General features: G+C 41.8%; 1 protein-coding gene across 3 annotated transcripts; it reads left to right on the top strand.

Annotated features, from left to right (window-relative positions):
- The first annotated feature begins 1,271 nt into the window (after positions 1 to 1,271).
- On the top strand, positions 1,272 to 18,431 carry LOC148834007 (butyrophilin subfamily 1 member A1-like). Of its 3 annotated transcripts, none has more exons than XM_088916247.1 (11): positions 1,272 to 1,493; positions 2,654 to 2,728; positions 6,071 to 6,418; positions 6,795 to 7,061; positions 9,026 to 9,133; positions 9,949 to 9,975; positions 10,721 to 10,753; positions 10,984 to 11,010; positions 12,344 to 12,370; positions 13,720 to 13,746; positions 17,279 to 18,431. In XM_088916247.1, exons 2-11 carry the CDS (start codon positions 2,656 to 2,658, stop codon positions 17,854 to 17,856), a joined length of 1,515 nt encoding a protein of 504 aa, XP_088772373.1. In that variant the 5' UTR covers positions 1,272 to 1,493; positions 2,654 to 2,655; the 3' UTR covers positions 17,857 to 18,431. The 3 variants fall into 3 exon arrangements, with proteins under 3 accessions (XP_088772373.1, XP_088772374.1, XP_088772375.1); XM_088916248.1 differs by lacking the exon at positions 1,272 to 1,493 and adding an exon at positions 1,518 to 1,721; XM_088916249.1 differs by lacking the exon at positions 1,272 to 1,493 and adding an exon at positions 1,723 to 1,733.
- The last annotated feature ends 1,153 nt before the right edge of the window (positions 18,432 to 19,584 follow it).

Genomic DNA, 19,584 nt, shown 5'->3' on the forward strand with positions numbered 1-19,584 from the left:
CTGGTAAAGAGCTCAGACCACAGCTCTGAATGTCCCTGTCCTGCTCACTGTACTGTCTCTGGAAAAGAGCTCAGACCACAGCTCTGAGTGTCCCTGTCCTGCTCACTGTACTGTCTCTGGAAAAGAGCTCAGAACATAGCTCTGAGTGTCCCTGTCCAGTTCACTGTACTGTCTCTGGTAAAGAGCTCAGACCACAGCTCTGAATGTCCCTGTCCTGCTCACTGTACTGTCTCTGGAAAAGAGCTCAGACCACAGCTCTGAGTGTCCCTGTCCTGCTCACTGTACTGTCTCTGGAAAAGAGCTCAGAACATAGCTCTGAGTGTCCCTGTCCAGTTCACTGTACTGTCTCTGGTAAAGAGCTCAGACCACAGCTCTGAATGTCCCTGTCCTGCTCACTGTACTGTCTCTGGAAAAGAGCTCAGACCACAGCTCTGAGTGTCCCTGTCCAGTTCACTGTACTGTCTCTGGTAAAGAGCTCAGACCACAGCTCTGAATGTCCCTGTCCTGCTCACTGTACTGTCTCTGGAAAAGAGCTCAGAACATAGCTCTGAGTGTCCCTGTTCAGTTCACTGTACTGTCTCTGGTAAAGAGCTCAGACCACAGCTCTGAGTGTCCCTGTCCTGCTCACTGTACTGTCTCTGGAAAAGAGCTCAGAACATAGCTCTGAGTGTCCCTGTCCAGTTCACTGTACTGTCTCTGGTAAAGAGCTCAGACCACAGCTCTGAGTGTCCCTGTCCTGCTCACTGTACTGTCTCTGGTAAAGAGCTCAGACCACAGCTCTGAGTGTCCCTGTCCTGCTCACTGTACTGTCTCTGGAAAAGAGCTCAGACCACAGCTCTGAGTGTCCCTGTCCTGCTCACTACAGTGTTTGTGAGTGTGACAGTGGTGAACAGAAGGTTTGATGGGCTGTTGTATAGTTGGAACAGAGCTGTGTGAGCAGTTCTTGTCAACACGGGGTCAGGTGCTGTCAGAAGTCAGTCACACAAGGCACATGCGTCTAACATAAAGAGTACTGATGCTACAGCCTAACTTTGTGAGTTCAGACACATAAAAAAAACGAAATTCATAAAACAAAATTGACCAATAACTCCCTGGGCAAAACAAAAAACATCAATGACAGAAACAGATCGATAAAAAAAGATTCAAACTCTGTCTGTTCCCACCTGCTCTGCTGCTCTTGTTCCCTGCTCAGACACAGACTCAGCTCAGTGGGAATGTTGCCCTGCAGGCTGGGTGAGTCTGTGCTGAAAGAACAGGTCTGTGCTGAAAGTTTAAAAGAAGGAAGTGAACCTGTAGCAGGGAACAGCACTTAATGTCAATATCATGGAGGATTAAACAGGAGAAAAGACTTAATCTGACAGGACATAATAATTTGTACACACCAGCTCTGAGACATCACATTCTCTGATCCAAGAGTTGATCTATATGCTGAAGAAGATTCAACATTCAAGTCTGAGGCTGCTGTGTGCTGGAGTGACAGTGAGATCAGTCAGGTACAGCAGTGTGTGAGTGAACAGTCAGGTCAGGACTGAAGCTGCTGTGTGCTGGAGTGACAGTGAGATCAGTCAGGTACAGCAGTGTGTGAGTGAACAGTCAGGTCAGGACTGAAGCTGCTGTGTGCTGGAGTGACAGTGAGATCAGTCAGGTGCAGCAGTGTGTGAGTGAACAGTCTGGTCAGGACTGAAGCTGCTGTGTGCTGGAGTGACAGTGAGATCAGTCAGGTACAGCAGTGTGTGAGTGAACAGTCAGGTCAGGACTGAAGCTGCTGTGTGCTGAAGTGCCATTGAGATCCAGCAGTGTGTGAGTGAACAGTCGGGTCAGGACTGAAGCTGAGAGACACACCTCACTGTTTTACTACAGCTGGAACATTCACTATGAGTGTCTGTTTCAGTGAAGGTTTACTATTCAAAGTGTTATAATTGCAATTCAATTGTAAAGGCAAGCCAATTAGAATATGTCGTTATCTTAGATGTGAAATCTGCCCAGAGTAGCTGTTTATTTTAGATATGAGTATTGACCTATCAGAGTTGTTTTTTAAAGGTGATCTGACTTCAGAGGATTTTTATTTGAAATATTAAATTTGTCTTAGATATTATATCTGACTTTTTTCTATTTCATAGTGTCACGCCCTCTGCAGCCAGAGGGTGCTCCTACTCTGTCCTGTCCCTAGTTTCCTGCTTTGCTGTCCTTCCGGTGTTTCTCTCTCTCTGGGGCTATATATTTCTGGGTCTTTCATTCCCCTTCGCTCAGCATTGACGTTTGGATGTCCTGAGACCCGCCTAGCACCAGGTCGCCCCAAGTCCACTACCTGAGGGCATAGGTTTCTATACGGCATTCCCTGAACAGCTGAGCCCGGGCTAACCCCCGTCTCGCCGCTACGCACAGGGTCTTTTCGCTCTCCTGGCATTCCACGGTCTGTCCTTTCCGACATCCGTGACACATAGATGATATTCAACCAGAGTTTTTGTATTTATTTAATTGATTAAACCAGACCCGGTATGAGTGTTTTTATATTTCTCAAAGAACTTTCCTTATTTTACAAATGAATTCTGACTAAACAGGTTGTTTCTTTATATAAGAGACTAAGACTGCCCATTGTCTTTCATTATTCCAGGTCTGCTGTCTGACTGATCTCAGTGTTTCTGTATTGCAGGTATGAAGCCTGACAGTTCAGAGTGGCTCTCTGTGACTCTGTTGCTTCTCCTCCAGTGCTCTTCTTCAGTATCAGGTACAGTGAAGAGAGATTTCTTTAAGCTTGTTTTTATATTACCGTAACAGAGATTGATGTTTTTTGTGGCCCTGATTGAGCTCTTATCTCTCAGCTATGTCTCAGTAAGGCATACAAGGCTCACCTCTCAAAATGCCCAGTGGAGTTTCTCATTAGTGTGCAGCTCATCGTGTTTTCCCATTTACGTGTTACCCCACGATCGTCATCCCTCCTCTTAAGGGCGCTCCGATCCTTTCGTATTTTAGCTGAGCACATGCACCTGCCCCCTTTGATGTCTCTCATTATTTAACCCTGGTGTTCTCGCTATTCCTGGCTCAGCATTGGGAGATGGACGCCCGGAAGCCCACCTACCAGTGGGTCCAGGATATACCCAACGGCTTAGGCTTCCTCACAGCATCCTGCCCATCTGAGTCTCGGAGCACCTGGCCTCGTTACCCTGGTTTTATTCCCTGTCCCTATTCCAGATCCCGTTCCGGATTTTAACCTTGTTTGTCTCGTCTTGGATGGATCCCCCTGAAAGGCCCGGTTTCAAGAAACTCAGCAAACCCCCTAAAATCACCCCATTTGTACCATAAGTACCATGTTCTACCATTGATATCTATTGAAATGAAATAAGGCAATAGCACAGTAACATGTAAGATAAAGATCAACAACTGGGTTTCAAATTCAAGAAACAAGGGATATCCAAGGAAATGTTTGTAAAAATAATGTGCCTGGTCTTAAATGAAAGAGTTATTATAATTTAGTACATGAAAAAGTTCTAATTGCAATAAGCAGTACAAATACAAGTTTGAATAGATTATTTGAGTCTGAGACACAGATTCAGGTCTCACTGACAATACCGATTGATTTCTTTAGAGAATTATACAGTTCCTGGTGGCAAAATAGCCAAATCTCAGATATGACTTATTTGTACTCCAGAACAACACTAGATCAGCTCGCACTGCACCTCACACTCTACAGTCCTTATAGTGATGCCTGCTTCCCCGTATCTATCTCAGGAATGAAAACAGCTGGGAAGCTACTTTCAACGGCAGAGACAGGCAAAACCACAGCAATAATGAATGAGACTGGTTCTCTTCATTATTGATTCCAATGCCAATTTGTAGTATTGTCTAAAAAGCGAGAAAATAAGGCTTTAGATAAGGGTTCCTGGATAAAATGATTTTCATCACATGCACATTACACAGACCACCACTGGTATAGCCAGCAGGACCCGGGCAGACCTGCAGGACTTCACAACCGACAGGACTTCACAGCTTGTGGCCCCATGATGTAGATCCACTAGTTAACACCGCATGACCCCACCACATAGGGACAATCTGTAAATACTGGTGGATCTGTTCTTCGTGTGAAGATGAGGCCCGCTTCCTCCCCATCCAGAGCATAAGAGAGAGAAACACAACAAGCCTCCTAAATTTCTGTACTGTGGTGTCGCCGGGGGAAAACAGGTGTAAAAGAGATCTAACTCACACCACACTGATCTTCTTTGTTCTTCGTTGGTACGTCTCTCCAAATCTGATCTGCAATCCGTTGCCAGTATCCTTAAACGATCCAAATTCCTAAATCCGTATGTCCACACTACTCTGCGCCGTATCCAAGCCGTAATCCGTAATCTTAGTGAAAACCGTATCCAATAGTCCGTTATTCTTAAATTCCTTTCAGTACACTCCTAAATCTCTCCTTCCTCCGAAACGCTTTCACCTTATTGGCTTCCGCACCGGCTCATCGCTTCTGGGGCATTTATATCCTGTTTCCTGATGTCGTTCAGCTGTGTCTCCTTGTTTCGCTGCATAGGCTTTTCCCAATAGCGGGTCAGCTGGTTATCCTGGGTGGCCATCTTGCCCAGGTCTATTTTGAGTATTTTCAGTGTTTCGTTCAGGAAATACCGGTTATAAATGACCCTTCCTCTTACAGTACTTCCTAAGAGAATAGTAATTCACATTTACCTTGCGCTTTGGGTTGTGTGCTGGATAGCAATACCATCAAATATTTTCCTTAATGAGCAATTATGACAATTTAATACCCTTCATCTTGAATTACAATTTGTTTTCTAGTACGTCGTGGTTCTATATACTAAACCTCTCACTTTTCAACAATTTCCTCAATTCTTGCCATAAGACTTTTTATTTATATTATTTTTGTTTCCGAATGAATGGCTCAATCTCAACAATATCAACTGTCCTGAAATGAATTAATTCAATTCAACGTCACTGCTTACTTAAGTCGGCATTACTAAACACTGTGGTATTCTAACGTATTCTAATAAACTAATTCTAAAATAATAATTGTTTTTTTCTAAGCTTTTAAAATACAAAGCTCCAATAACAGCCTGAAACTTTAAACAACTTTTGAATTCCATATTTATTTAAAAAAGGATACAATGAGAAAGTCCTTAGATTATGTCTTCAGTTTTAAAAAAAATACTGACACAGCTGTGAAGTATCATGTCATGCTACTTAAATCTTTTTTAAGAAAATACAATTGTTGGCTAGATCTCCCTTTTTAAGTCGAAAATGACGACTCTTGTGGTTACATTAAGATATTGCAGACAGATTAATTTTACTATTGACACAAACACTGTATTAAAATGTAAACTATCCACTCAAAAACTGAGAAAGCAAATTGCAGGTGCTGTTATCCCCTCATCCAGTAATTAGCTACTGTATACTAACTGTCTAGACTGTGTTTCTGAATGATGAAATGATGTCACACTCATGAAAAAACAAGGCTCTATATCTTGAGAATGAAAGGCTGCTACTTCAACACAACAAACCAGTACAAACACAGCACTAATGAATGTGGGGTGTTTCATTATTTGTGTTGTTTGTGGGTAGGGGAAGTTTGCAACTTCACAGAAATTAAGGATTCAAATATACCATAACATGTTCTGTACTGTTTAATATGGTAATTACTTGTTTTCACTTACAACTTACAATATTAATGTTATTAACCTGACCACTTAATACATTTGACTGACAAGAATTCATTATTCATATCTGACCCCCACAACCTCCAGTGTACACTTTATATACACTTTTAAACAAAGACAAACACTTAAACCTTAACCCATGAAACAATAACATCCCTAAATATTAACTTACTGACATTCCTCAATGTCATTAACTCGGGATAATAGGTCTGCTGAAAAATACAGACAGTACAACAGGAGGGATTCCAATCAATCCAAGTGGGTTAAACTAAAACATCACTAAATCCTCACCAGTGACATTCCTGGGGTCAATGTGGGGCTGATCCTGAGACAGTGCTGGACCAGCTCACACTGTGAGCAGCTGTGTAGAGGGGGAGGCTCATGCAGACTGTGTGCTCTTTCTCTTTCAGAGGTGTTACAGGTTGTTGGTCCAGCTGCTCCTGTAGTTGTGTCCCCTGGTGAAGATGCTGTCCTGCCCTGTTACCTCTCACCCAGAGTCAGTGCAGAGGACCTGGAGATCAGGTGGTTTAGAGGAGATTATACAGCCCCTGTGTGTTTGTACCAGAACCACCAGTATAACTCTGACACACAGGACCCAGCCTACAAGGGAAGGGTAGAGCTTTTCTCCAATGAGCTCTCCAGAGGCAACGTGTCTTTAACACTGAGAAACATCACCCGCTCTGATCATGGAAGGTACAGATGCATGGTGCTGTCTGATCTCTGGGATGATGACGCTATTATTGACTTGTCTGTTAGAAGTGAGTGTTTAAAATGTAACTAATCATTACCCACGATATTATAGTTTTGCTGTATAATAGCAGTTCTATAATACATTAGTATAATAATGAGTCTGAGCCCCAGCAGTGACAAATCACATGACAAACATCTCAGACCTTAGATGTTTGAAAGTGAGACTTTCTAAAAGTGGAAGTTTTAAGTGAAAAAACAAAACTTTCTCTTGAATTGTGTTCACTCTGAAACTCTGAACAGAACACTTAATTGTCATGTTTTACTAAAAAGAATAAATTCACCTTTACTTGTTGAGCCACTCTAGAACACAGATTATACTATTATATCTCACTCCATTTTGCAGAAGTTTGAAAGACTATGTGTCAATGTTTTAAATCTTGTCAGCTATGTCAGTGTCTCTCCACTCCCCTGGAGGAGATCAGGCCCAGCTGCTGTGCAGATCAGAGGGCTGGTTCCCTCAACCTGCAGTGATCTGGACAGACAGGGATGGAAACGAGGTGACATCACAGCCCCCCACAGTGGACACGGACAGTCAGGGGCTCCTCAGTGTCAGCAGCTACATCTCAGTCAAACAGGAGTCCAACATCTTCTCCTGCCTGGTGAGAAGCACACAGCCCAAGGCAGACTGGGAATCTCAGCTGCACATACCCAGTGAGTACAGAGTTGAGTTTGCATTCAGATAGTAGACTATAGAATACAAAAATGTTTTTGTAAAGGTGTATGCTGCACATTGGTGGTGGTGGTGAAAGAGAGTCCCCATTACATGTAAAGTGCTTTGAGTGGAGTGTCCAGAAAAGCGCTATATAAGTGTAAGCAATTATTATTATATAATTAAAGGTCTAGAACAAACTTCCAAGCCATATAACAGAAGCAGTTATCTTATATTGTTTGAGTAAACATATGCCTCAATCAATTAACTGATTCAAATCCAACAATTTAGAATGAATTCCCCTTATAATAAAACCATCTTATGTTATGGTGCTGAAGTCATTATGGGATTTATTATAAAAACATTAAGAATAATACAGAAATGTATATCATATAACTCTATTTAAATGCGATTTTATTTTACCATGTTGTTGCGGTAAATCAGGAGTCAGTCTTTCAGTCAAAGGCTTGCTGAGCACACAGGAGAATCTCAAGGGAAATTCTGAGATTATTGAGCTCTCTCTGCCCTGTTTATTTTGGATCACATACAATTTCAATATGTTCTGTTTTTTTCTCTGGTAACACCTACTGATGATTACCTTTCTCGTATAATTCTTCTCATATAATTCTTGACATAGAATCTAAAAGATCAGACTTTTCCTGTCAGTCCATTCAGAGAGATCCCCTCTCTCCAGCATACAGATTTGTCTTGTGTATACCAGCCATATAGAAAGAAAACAATATATAGGTTTGAATACAGCTTATGCAAAAACAAATCTCTATAAAAAAGAAAACCTCCAGAATTCTCCTCCACATGTCACTGAAACTGACATTTCTCCATTTCATTAATAGGACCTTGTCTGTTTTTATTATTACTGTATTTTTCATATTGTAGCTTTTTGAACGTCACCAGGACACGAAAATAATATGCAGTACTGTACAGTAATACGATTAAGGGGACGGACGTCGCAAGTGAGAGTGGTCATAAGCCACGTACGTTGTAAGTCGAGGACTACCTGTATTGTCAAGTCTAGGAAAAGCCTTCAGATATAATACCATTCAGTTTTGAATAAAATTATTCATTTCTAAAACAGTACATGCTTTAGTTGTAATTTGTCAAATGTGTTGTTGTTTGTATTGTGTGAATCCTGAAAGACAAAATGATACTGTTAAGGAGAGAGCAAGGGATGGGCCCTGTGCTGATCCAGGGAACTCAAGAGTTGGAAAACAGCGTTAAACAGTGGAATCCGAATACAAAGTCCAAACGAGCAGTATGTCAAAAGCCAAAAGGTCTTAAAGTTAAAGATTCAATAGTCCAAGTCAAACTATAGAGTCAAACAATTCTATAGTCCAAAAGCGAAGCAAGGAATGTCTCAAGGTAAACAGGAGCTGTAGCTCTCAGACAGAAAACCTAATACAGAGCAGGGAAGGGACAGAGCTGGGCTTAAATAGGCTGGGAGGGGAGGCGTGGTGGTGAAGAGGTGCTGCGATTGGTTTACAAGGCAGAGGGAGTCTGAGTCTTCCCTGAGTAGCTGAGGTAGGTGCTTGTGGGTTCGGAGCCCCCTGGAAGATGGTACCAGTGGCTGGGTGATGGTACTGTAACAGATACAGGCTTCCTGGTAGACAGAGGCTTGAGACCTGACATGCATAGAGCCTAACAGAATAATACTCCCCACTGCAGAGTGATATAATACCATAAAAGTAAAGTGAGTCTTACCAGCACGGCAGTACTAATAAAGGCATTGAGAAATAATGTGAGTGATACTAACATGAGGATATTACACATAAATGTATGATAATGCATGAGGTCTATTTAGGCTTGAATCAGTGTGCAGCTAAAACACTAATTCTACAGTATGTGTACATTATGTTATAAAATGAACAAATATCTTCCTTCATACTGACAGTTACAGACCCCAAAATGTGTCTCAGTGTCTGTAGGATGATATTCCTGTCCTGTTTTCCAGGAGACTATTTCCCTGCTCCCTCTGGATGGATGGTGACTCTCTTCCTAACAGCAGCTGTTACTGTAGCAGCAGCGGTACATCTGGTCATCCAGTGGAGAAGATTGGACGGTATGTGGTCATTATACATAGACGTGTGTGTGTGTCTGAATGTCTGTGTTAAGATGGGTTTAAAATCCAGGAGATCATCTTCTTAGAATGGCCTGTAGTGGGAGATCTACAGTGCGGGATGTGTTTCTATCAGTTAGTAATGGCCCACAACAGCTGTCCTTGCAGTTACTGATCAGCCCTCCACTGTTAAAGCACCTCTGTCTCTTCAGAGGTTTCTCACTGTGAGTTTTTGTCCAGTATAAATGAGTCACATTGAAGCCTCTCAGAAGTTATTCCAACAATATATACTGTATGTGCAACAGTGAATCTGGTGAATTCAGGATATGAAATGAGAGTTATAATGGACACATCAGACATTGAAATAGTCCACAAAGAAACCCAAGCCTTTTAAAGCTGGTTTCAGTGCAGGTATCTGTAACAGTGTTACTGACTCTGTGTGTTTCTAACAGTGCAGAACACACAGTGGGAATCTGAATGATATTATGTTAGTGTGACTCTTTAAAAGCCAGTATCAGTGCAGATGTCTGTATCAGTGTTACTGACTCTCTGTGCAGCACAGGAAGCACAGTGGGCATCTGAAATATGTTATATTAATACAGTAAATGGTAAGTAAATCAGTGTGTTTTCTGTAGTTTTTCTGCATAAATTTCATATTAAGGAATTTTATGTTTACTATTTTTGTATTGTGCTCACGTTGGGGACAATGTAAGTGTTCAGAGAGTTACTTAATTTCACTTAAAAATACACTGAAAGCATATAAACACTTGCTGCATATAGGTCAGCTGGATCATCTAATTCATGCATTTATATTACAGGAATTGCAGTCATTCGTGCAGAAATGGGTAAGATCCTCAAACTGGACTGACTGCAGTTTTCTGGACTGGACTGTAGTGTCAATGTGTGGAAGACAGTGACCCACACAGTACTGAAAAGCAGAGCACTGGACTGTCCTATACTGAGATGAATTCAACTGAAACGAGCTTGTACTTCCTACAGTATCTCACACAGGTGTCTCTTCACCTGTAACACATTCAGACTGTTGTAGTAAATACAGCTGCTGGAAATGGATCGACAGCATGACAGATCCTGTGAGTTAAAGCAGTGATGTGGTGATTGTAAGGGACTCCAGTGCTGCTCACTCTGTCAGAGAAGTGAGCTCTATTAACACACAGACACAGTACAGCTGAGGGCCAGTGATGTGAACACAGGAGCTCCACATCACTGAGATCTCATGTGTACCACACTGTCCTTCCTGTGGGCAGCAAGGTGGCGCAATGGTGAGCATTGCTGTCTCTCAGTGCCGGGGCCTGGGGTTCAATTCTGGACCTGGAGTTCTATCAGGTCGGAGTTTGGAGTTTGTATGTGTGATGTGTCTGTGTGTCTTATTGCCTCGTGCTGCTCAGTCTTATTGAGTGAGACTCCAGTCTTACAGCCACTGCTGCTCACACTCCCTGACACTCTGAACCACACTGCAGTGGAGACTGGGGATCCTGAAATGAACTGACTAGAGACTTGAGTATATAATAGTTGGTAAGATGGAATATAGCTCTTTAATACAATAAAGATCTTCTCTCTCTCTCTCTGCAGATGCAGTGAAGCGAGCTCCTATCCCTAAATCACGTATGTACACTGTGTGAAACTGATGACTGACAGCACTCACTGAACAGACATCTCATTTCCACAGTATGACTGTGATTAACAGTGTCTGTATCTCTGTGTTCCAGTGTGTGTCTGTGATTAACAGTGTCTGTATCTCTGTGTTCCAGTGTGTGACTATGATTAACAGTGTCTGTATCTCTGTGTTCCAGTGTGTGACTGTGATTAACAGTGTCTGTATCTCTGTGTTTCAGAATGGCAGTGGCTGTGCAGTGCTGCAGGTGGGACTGTTTCCTGTTGAAGATACATAGTACTGCTATTGAGCACTAATATTAATGAGTATTGAGTCATGGTGAGAAATGTACTGATGAGATAGTGAAGAAAAGGAGAAACAGTGTGATTGAGGTTCACTGAAGGTTCAGATCACATTCCTGTGAAAAACTTTATGCTTTAAACTCCTTTCACAGTGATCATGTTGTCATTCAGCCAGTGGAAACATGTCTGTGCTGAAGTTACTGAGCTATAAAATCACACACCTTCCTAAATAAAATCCTTTTTACATTAGGAAAAGCTTGTAGGAGACTAGATGTCAGGGGTACAGATCATGACTCTGTGACAGTGGAGTATTTTAATACACAGAGATGACAGAATCCATTATTCGATGATTACACAACTGATGAGAACTGATCATCATGACATTAGACTAAGGGCTCATTAGATCACAGTAACAACACTCTCTCACTGCTGGCCTGGCCTTATGCTCACACACCAGCCTCATGTTACACAAGGGAACACAAATATTAAATAAACATTTGATCATTCATTAAGATTCATTTTGTGAAAAAACAAACACTTTCCTGAACATTCCACACAGAGATTCAACATTTACATGATAAAATCTCAGAGTGTATTCACTGTCAGTGCACTGTCACACCCCTTTTCTGTTCTGTCTGAAGCTAAATAACCCTGAGTCACTCTGGATCAGACTAAATAAACTGAATAACCCTGATCAATCCTGAATCCAGCTGGATATTCTGAGTGCTCCTCAGTTACTCTGAATACTCCAACCACAGGAATAAAAGCCCTGCTGGAGTGTTGGGGTGTTATTGAATTAGTGATGATATGGAGGTGATATAGGAATACAAGTGTGTGTGACTGTGTGTAGAACACTGTCAGTGTGTGTGTGTGTGTCAGCGCCATAGCCTGTCTGTTAGACTTTCAGTGTCAGTGTGTGCAGTATGTTAATGTAAAAGAAACAAAAGTATTTGATTCAAGTTGATTTTCAGCTTTTTCAAAAGCTACATTTTGAGACAGAGTTTAATAAATGACAATAGAATAAGAGTTAATTTACTTCACAAGTACAGAAATACATATGTCTGAGTGTGTCACTGTGTGTGCCAGAGGACTTGTCAGAGTCAGTGTTGTCAGAGTCATATATAGATTTATATATGACTTATCAATCATCTTTAATGACCTTTGCACTTTTATATATCTCCACAATGCCACTTCTAACTGACCTCCATATTGTCTGTGCGGGCAATATTGTTTGTGCTGGACCAAGTGTCCACCAGGACACTACAGCTCTGTACTGACCCTCTCCTTTCTTCTGTACAGGTGAAGGCAGCCCCATCCCTGACCTGCGTAAGTCCACTGTGTGTAAAGTCACAGCTCCTGCTGGGCTCCAGCTCTCTTCCTGTCAGTGTGCTGGGGAAGAGTGTGTGGGGAGGAGCTGAGGGGTATTTAAAGGTGATGAGGTGTTAATGGGGCATTTAAACTATCCACATGTAAAATGTGAGACATTACCATAGTGAATTCAGAAGCTGAAACTGCCATTATTTCGAAGTTAATGATGTCTCAAACTCTGGGCTCCCTAAAGAAAGAGCTGGAGCAAATTTTAGATTCAATCAGCTACTAAACTACAAACTGCGCAAGCATTTTTCAGCTGAAGCAGGCTGTAGAAATCAGCTCACTTCTCACTGTCTACCAGTATGTCTCAGTGTCCCTGTGTATTGGACTTAATTTTGTGTTTCAGGTCTGTAGTGAGAGGCAGAAGATCAGTCACACTGACATCGAAACAAATTAAACTGAGCTCCTGATTCTATATATTGATATATCACAAGTGCTCTTAGTCATTTACCTTTTACTCTCTTGATAGAAATGAGTTAAGGATACATTACTTGTCTCCATTGATTTTGAGGAACTCCGAACCACCAAGTGTAGGCGGGTGTCCGTGTTCCAATGACGAGCCCAGAACAGAGTGAGCATCTGGCTTTTGTAGGGAAGGGCAGGAACAGGGAGCATGTGCGCAAAATCAACAATAATGTGAAACAGCCTTAACATGCTTAAGGGGGATTACAATCGTGAGAATGATATTCTTCAATTTAGACTGGAAATCAAGTACAGTATCATTCAGATTGGATTACTGCATTGGCTTTACAAAGTTGATAGAAGGGATTCTGAGTCATCATGGTTTTACTGTCAGAGATTAAATTAGACAGAGCAGAGACAAACAGTTTCATCAGCAGAGAAATATCAATTAAGACTTAATAGCTGATTTAATAGCTGACCAATATGAGAACATGTAAATCCTGAAGAGTTGGGGACACATTACTGACCCCTGAGGAACACCAGATTTAATTAACCCAAATTCAGAATTGAAACTCCAAGAGAGAAAAAATGTCAGTGATCAGTAAGGTAAAAGTTGAACTATTTAAGAGCAATGTCAGAAACTCCAATTCATAATGAAAACTGTACTGACATCTTACTCCCAGTGAGCAGCCAAGTGAGACTGTAATTAACAGTGTCTGTAACTCTGTGTTCCAGTGGGTGACTGTGATTAACAGTGTCTATATCTCTGTGTTCCAGTGGGTGGCTGTGATTAACAGTGTCTGTATCTCTCTGTTCCAGTGTGTGACTGTGATTAACAGTGTCTGTATCTCTGTGTTCCAGTGGGTGACTGTGATTAACAGTCTCTGTCTCTCTTGTTTCAGAATGGCAGTGGCTGTGCAGTGCTGCAGGTAGGTCTTTCTCTTCTTGATGATAGAGATGCTGTTTTAAGTCCTAGTGTCTGGGTTATTTTCTCTTTAGTGTGAGATGATCATGTCTGGTGTGTAAATAGAAGGAGATGTATTCCAATCTCATGTTTCTGTAATGTCCTACATGTAATCTCAGTGGGCTGTGAAGATCAAAGTTTCATGATGGTAATTTCTATATCAATTCTATGTTTCAATCTAATGGCCAGAGTCTCTCCTGGAGGGACTGACAGTGAGAAAACTGACAAAGGCCATGAGTTCTGGTCTCTGCTCACTCCTGACTGAGGGTCTACAGGCTGAATGTGGCAGAGCCAGTGACCCTGGATTTGGGAATAACTGTGGAATATCAGGAGGAATCAGGAGCAGAGCCAGTCTCATAATAACAAGCCATTCAAATCCTGAGGAGAAACACTGTTAATGGTTGGGAAAAAAGGATGGTATAATCAAGTCAGATATATATGTATCTCACTCAGTACACACACTAGGAAGATATGTCCACCCTCCAAAAAAAACAACAAAACAAACACATTTCATTTCTTCAAAGGTAATTTTTTTTCAAACTGTAGCACATACAGATACCCATTATTTCCAGGCCATTTCCAGTATATCTGCTACTTTATTATTAGTAGTGTTGAGCTACAGACAATGATTGAGAGATTATTTATACTGGATAGGCTCTTTTTACAGTATTTCTGTACTCCAGGAGTAAAAAATAAGAGCTGATAAGAATCTCTTTGATCTTCACTGGATTGTTAAGCAGACAAATAAAGGAGAGTGTTTATTCAGTATTAAGTATTAAGAATTCGTACTTAAGTAATACGTATGAAGAGAGTATTAGTCAGTATTCATTAGTCATGCAAATGAAGCTTCTTGAATTGAATTGATTAAAACCCCCATTCGCTCTGAACATATATAAACCCGCCCCCGTCTCTCAGTGGTCAGTGGTTTCTTGCTTAAATTAAATACTTTGGATATTTCTTCGCATATTCATGTCCCGAACTGTTCTTTCCGGGCCCTATGCGGATGACACAATCCGGAATAGTGAGGGAACACAAGGGGAAAAGTCATGAAGAAGATGGGAATGGAGACAGGGGGCGTGTCCCTGGTGTGCAGGTGTCCAGGGGGAGTGAGTCCGGAGCGAACAATCCAAGAGGAAGTCCAAACAGGGAATCCAAAACACAAGCATAGGTCCATGGCCAGGCGATCCATCCAGGAGAATAAAAATGGGAACCGGGTCGGGACCGGCGGGGGGAACAGGAACAGAAGGTTAAAAAAACATAACGGAGCCAGACGCATCAGGACCTGGGCTCACATGAAATGGGTTTCAATGTAGAGCCTCGAATTACGTGAGCGCCTGGCTTTTTAGGAGAACTGAAAGGGGGTAGGAACAAGGAACAGGTGCGGGGAATGAGGCTGAATGGGGATGAGCTGGAGCGCCCTTAAGAGGAGGGGTAGCGATCGTGACAATTCAAAGCAAGTAAGCAAAGTAAGCGCGAGCAAGTCAGTATGAGCGCCTCTATTTCTCTCGTCTTTCTCTCCGGGTTTCTGGATGTGTTATTTCTGCTTTAAATTGAACACTTTGGATATTGCTTGGCATTTTCAAATTAAGTGTGATGGCATTCTTTATTTCTGTTTCCATTATTTTTGTCTGTAACAAATAATCATTATGCGGTCTTTTTTTTAAATATTTTTTTATTTAAAAAACAGAAATACAAAAAGGGAAACAGAATATTAAAATAGATACAGACTTATACACTTCAAAGCCAGAGGAATTCACAACTGTAAAAACTGAAAATTATGCTTTTTACATATTTCATTGTATGTCTTGCTTTTTGATTCTTTACATTTCTAATAGAATTTAAATAAAAAGGGAATTCAACTTTAAAAGCATAGAGGGAGCAGTATTAGAACATTTACTGTCGTGGATGAAGTATTTAGCCCAAATAATTAACAGATTAATAATAAAAACATATCCTTTATCCAAATCCAAATTATTGCCAACAGCCATATCACTCTGCAACTCACAACTGGCAGCCCCACTGGAGCTCAGCAGTGTGAGCCTGGTCAGTACCTGGATGGGAGACTCCTGGGAAAAACTAAGTTTGCTGCTGGAAAAGGTGTTAGTGGGCCCAGCAGGGGGCGCTCACCCTGCGGTTTATGTGGGTCCTTATTCTCCAGTATAGTGACGAGGACACTTCCGTCCTTTGGATGAGATGTAAAACCGAGGTCCAGACTCTCTGTGGTCATTAAAAATCCAAAGGGCGTTTCTTGAAAAGAGTAGGGGTGTAACCCCCTGGTCTTTGCCCATCATGGCCTCCTAATAACCCCCATCTCTGAACTGGCTTCATCACTCTGCTCTCCTCCCCACTGAGAGCTGCTGTGTGGTGAGTGTTCTGGCACACTATGGCTGCTGTCGCACCATCCAGGTGGGGGTGCACATTGGTGGTGGAGGGGAGTCCCCGTTTTGAGTGGAGTGTTCAGAAAAGTGCTATATAAGTGCAAGCAAAAAATCAGTAAATCATTGATCAATAAATCAGATCAATCAAAATTAAAAATAATATCAAATTCTTTCAATTTAACATTTACCTGTATATGTTGAACAATTACATTTTGTAAATCTATCCAAAACAGTTTTGTATATCCAGTATGCAGTTAACAAACAAATGTAACAAAGATTCCTTCTCATTATTACAAAATACACATAATTCATCTTGTTCGTGTTTAAATATAGAAAGTGTCAATTTAACAGGATATAATCTATGAAAGTTTATCATTATGCAGTCTTTGAATTCAGCACTTTTTTATTCTGCGTCATCAGGAAAATGGTCTTAGAGAAGATGAATGAGCTGCTGAACTGGGATTTGAAATAAACCATTTTAACAACTTTTAACTTTATTGTCATTATACTTACATAGGTGCATGGTATAATGAAGTGTTTCTCATTAGTCACTCAGGTGCAGTATATAAATAGGACAGAAGATAAGACAATAGACAGTAACACAATAACAATAACAGTAACTTGTAATAACATAACATAAATAACATGTAATCAAGTAATCAAACTGCAAAATTTCGCAAACAGAGAAAATATAACAGGACAAACAGTGCAAGGTAATTCTTGGAACAGTGCAAAAATAGTATGTTGATTAACAGACAGGTTGCCCAGTTTCTTACAGTATACAGGTCGTTGTGGTGGGCTTTGCAGTTTTTGAAAGTGAGTGGTCGGGCTGTAGTTTCTCTTGCAGTCCGATCCTGTGTTTCTTAATAATGTCATTTAAAAATAATAAAGTCATTGCTGTGAAAACAAATATTTAATGTTTGTATTTAAAGGATATGGGGGATAACTAATCCCCATAATCCAGGTTGTTTTTTTTTTTGTGGGGGGGGAGGGCAGGGGGACAAAGACATTTCACATATAATTTATTGGTTTAGCATTTTATATTTTTTAGTATAATGGAGTTGACTTGGAATGTAATCGGCAGGAGCCTGTTGTGATGTTTTCTGTTTTATTCCCCAGCTGCTGTGACTCTGAACCCTGATACAGCTCACTGTGAGCTCAGCCTGTCTGAGGATGGGAAGAGAGTGAGAAAGGGAGAGAGGAAGAGAGTGAAACAGGGAGAGAGGAAGAGTCTCGCCATCAAACCTCACAAATTTAATTCCTGGCCCTGTGTCATGAGCAGGGAGGCCTTCACCTCAGGGAGACACTACTGGGAGGTGGAGGTGAATGACCTGTGGAGAATAGGAGTGACCAGAGAGTTTGCAGAGAGGAAAGGAAAGTTCAGATTCTCTCCCCAGCTGGGTTACTGGTGTCTGGACTGTGACTATGACCCTGATGATTTCTTTGCTCTCACTGTCCCTAAGTCCCGTCTCCCCCGCAGTCTGCGGCCCAGGAAGCTGGGGGTGTGTGTGGATATTGAGGAGAGGAAGGTCTCCTTTTACACATTGGAGTCCAAAGCTCATCTCTACACTTTCACTGACATGGTCTTCACTCAGGGGGAGAAGATCTATCCTGTCTTCGGTACTGGGGATCAGTATAAAGACCTTGAGCTGCTGCCTGCTGTCAGTGTGGAGATTAAACCCGTCACTGACTCATGAACACAGGCTGACTCTCTCCCAGCTCTCTGTCCACTGCTCATACTGGGAGACGGGTTTAATGACCGGTAGTGAGATGATGACATAAATATAATAGTAATTTTAGAAATGATGATGTGTCGTGTTTAAACACATTATATTTAATTAAAAGTTTTAAACAGGGGAAAGTAACATGTACGAGAGAGAGAGAGATACCTCACTACCGTGTGAGTCTCTCCTGCGCGCGCCAGTGACTGTGCAGCTGCCAGAACTGGGAGGAACCCACTGACGTCATCACAGCCAGGAGGAATAGGGACTGTGACGTCACACTGTCAGGAAGTGGCTTGGGGTGTTTATGGGAGTTGTACAGTAGTTCGTAACCAGCGCTGCATCTGTAACAAACTTTAACCAGTTCTAATACCCGGTTCCCATTTTACTTTTTGTTCTTATTGGGCTTATTTTGACTACGGTGGTTTGTTTAGTGTGAGAGCAGTTTTATCTGATCTCTGACTCAGAGGAAAGTAAGGAGTGGACGTGCTGTCTTTCTGGTGTTTTCTTTATTCTTGTTTCCATTAAAGTTTTATAATTGACCAGTGAAAGCTATGTTTTCCTTCATATGAAAGCCTAAACCCTAAACCGAACCCAGGATTTTACATCTGTTTGGTGGTAGCAGAGATGTTTTTTTCTTCACGGACAGAAACTTGGGCTCCGTGTCAGTCGTCTTGGACATTTTATGTGGCCGATTCTCTTTCCACAGAGGGACTGTCATGAGAGGTAGTTTTAACACACTCCCTTGTGCGCTGGTTAGTGTGGTAATTGTGAGACACCCCCTAGAGCAAGCGAGTTAGCTTGAACTTGAACTTGAACTTAATTGCCGTATGTAACCGGTACACATACTGGTACAATGGAATTCTTACAGAAAGTCTCTCGATGGTTAAAACAAGTGTAAAAACACAAAGTGCAGACAGTGCATCAAGACAATATACAAACAAACAGTAGACAATGTACAAGTAAACAGTTTGGATTTAAACAATGCAGACATGTAAACAATGACTGGAAATGTGCAATAAATAAGAAATCAAAATGAAGTAGAGAGTGTAGGTGTGGTCCGAGGGGCAGGGCTAAATGTGTTCGCCAATTGCACTGCTTGTGGGTAGGAGCTATTGAGGAATCTGGTGGTAAGTGTCCGTATGCTCTTGTATCTCTTGCCTGAGGGCAGTGGGGTGAAGAGCTCATGCCCGGGGTGGTTGCTGTCCTCTGTGATGGCCAGAATTCTACCATGGCAGCGGTCCTCGTAGAGCTGTTTAATCTCTGTGAGACCATGCCAGATGATCTTCTGGTCCACATTCACCTCTTGAGAAGAGGTGTTGCCATACCACACGGTGATCCCCTTGGTGAGGACGCTCTCTATGGTGCAGTGGTAGAAGTTCACCAACACAGGTACTGGCATCCCCCATCGCTTGAGGCACCTCAGGAAATAGAGGCGCTGCTGAGCCTTCTTCAAGATAAGAGTCCGTGTTCAGGGTCCAGGTTAGATAATTAGAAATGTGAATTCCCAAAAACCTAAAGCTGGTGACTGTTTCCCATCGTGTTCATTCGTGCTGAGCAGGCTCGACTCAAAACGGGTAAAGTAAACTAAGAAAAACTTGGCCCTACCGCTCTCTGTTTATTCAAAGCTTTGTACAACTAAATACAGTTCATCTCGTCTGTCCCAGTCCAGAAATGACAGTACGAGGACGACAGCGCGTTCAT

The sequence above is a fragment of the Atractosteus spatula genome, chromosome 5 (genome assembly GCF_055471065.1).
Source record: "Atractosteus spatula isolate fAtrSpa1 chromosome 5, fAtrSpa1.hap1, whole genome shotgun sequence".
In the NCBI taxonomy this organism is placed as follows: domain Eukaryota; kingdom Metazoa; phylum Chordata; class Actinopteri; order Semionotiformes; family Lepisosteidae; genus Atractosteus; species Atractosteus spatula.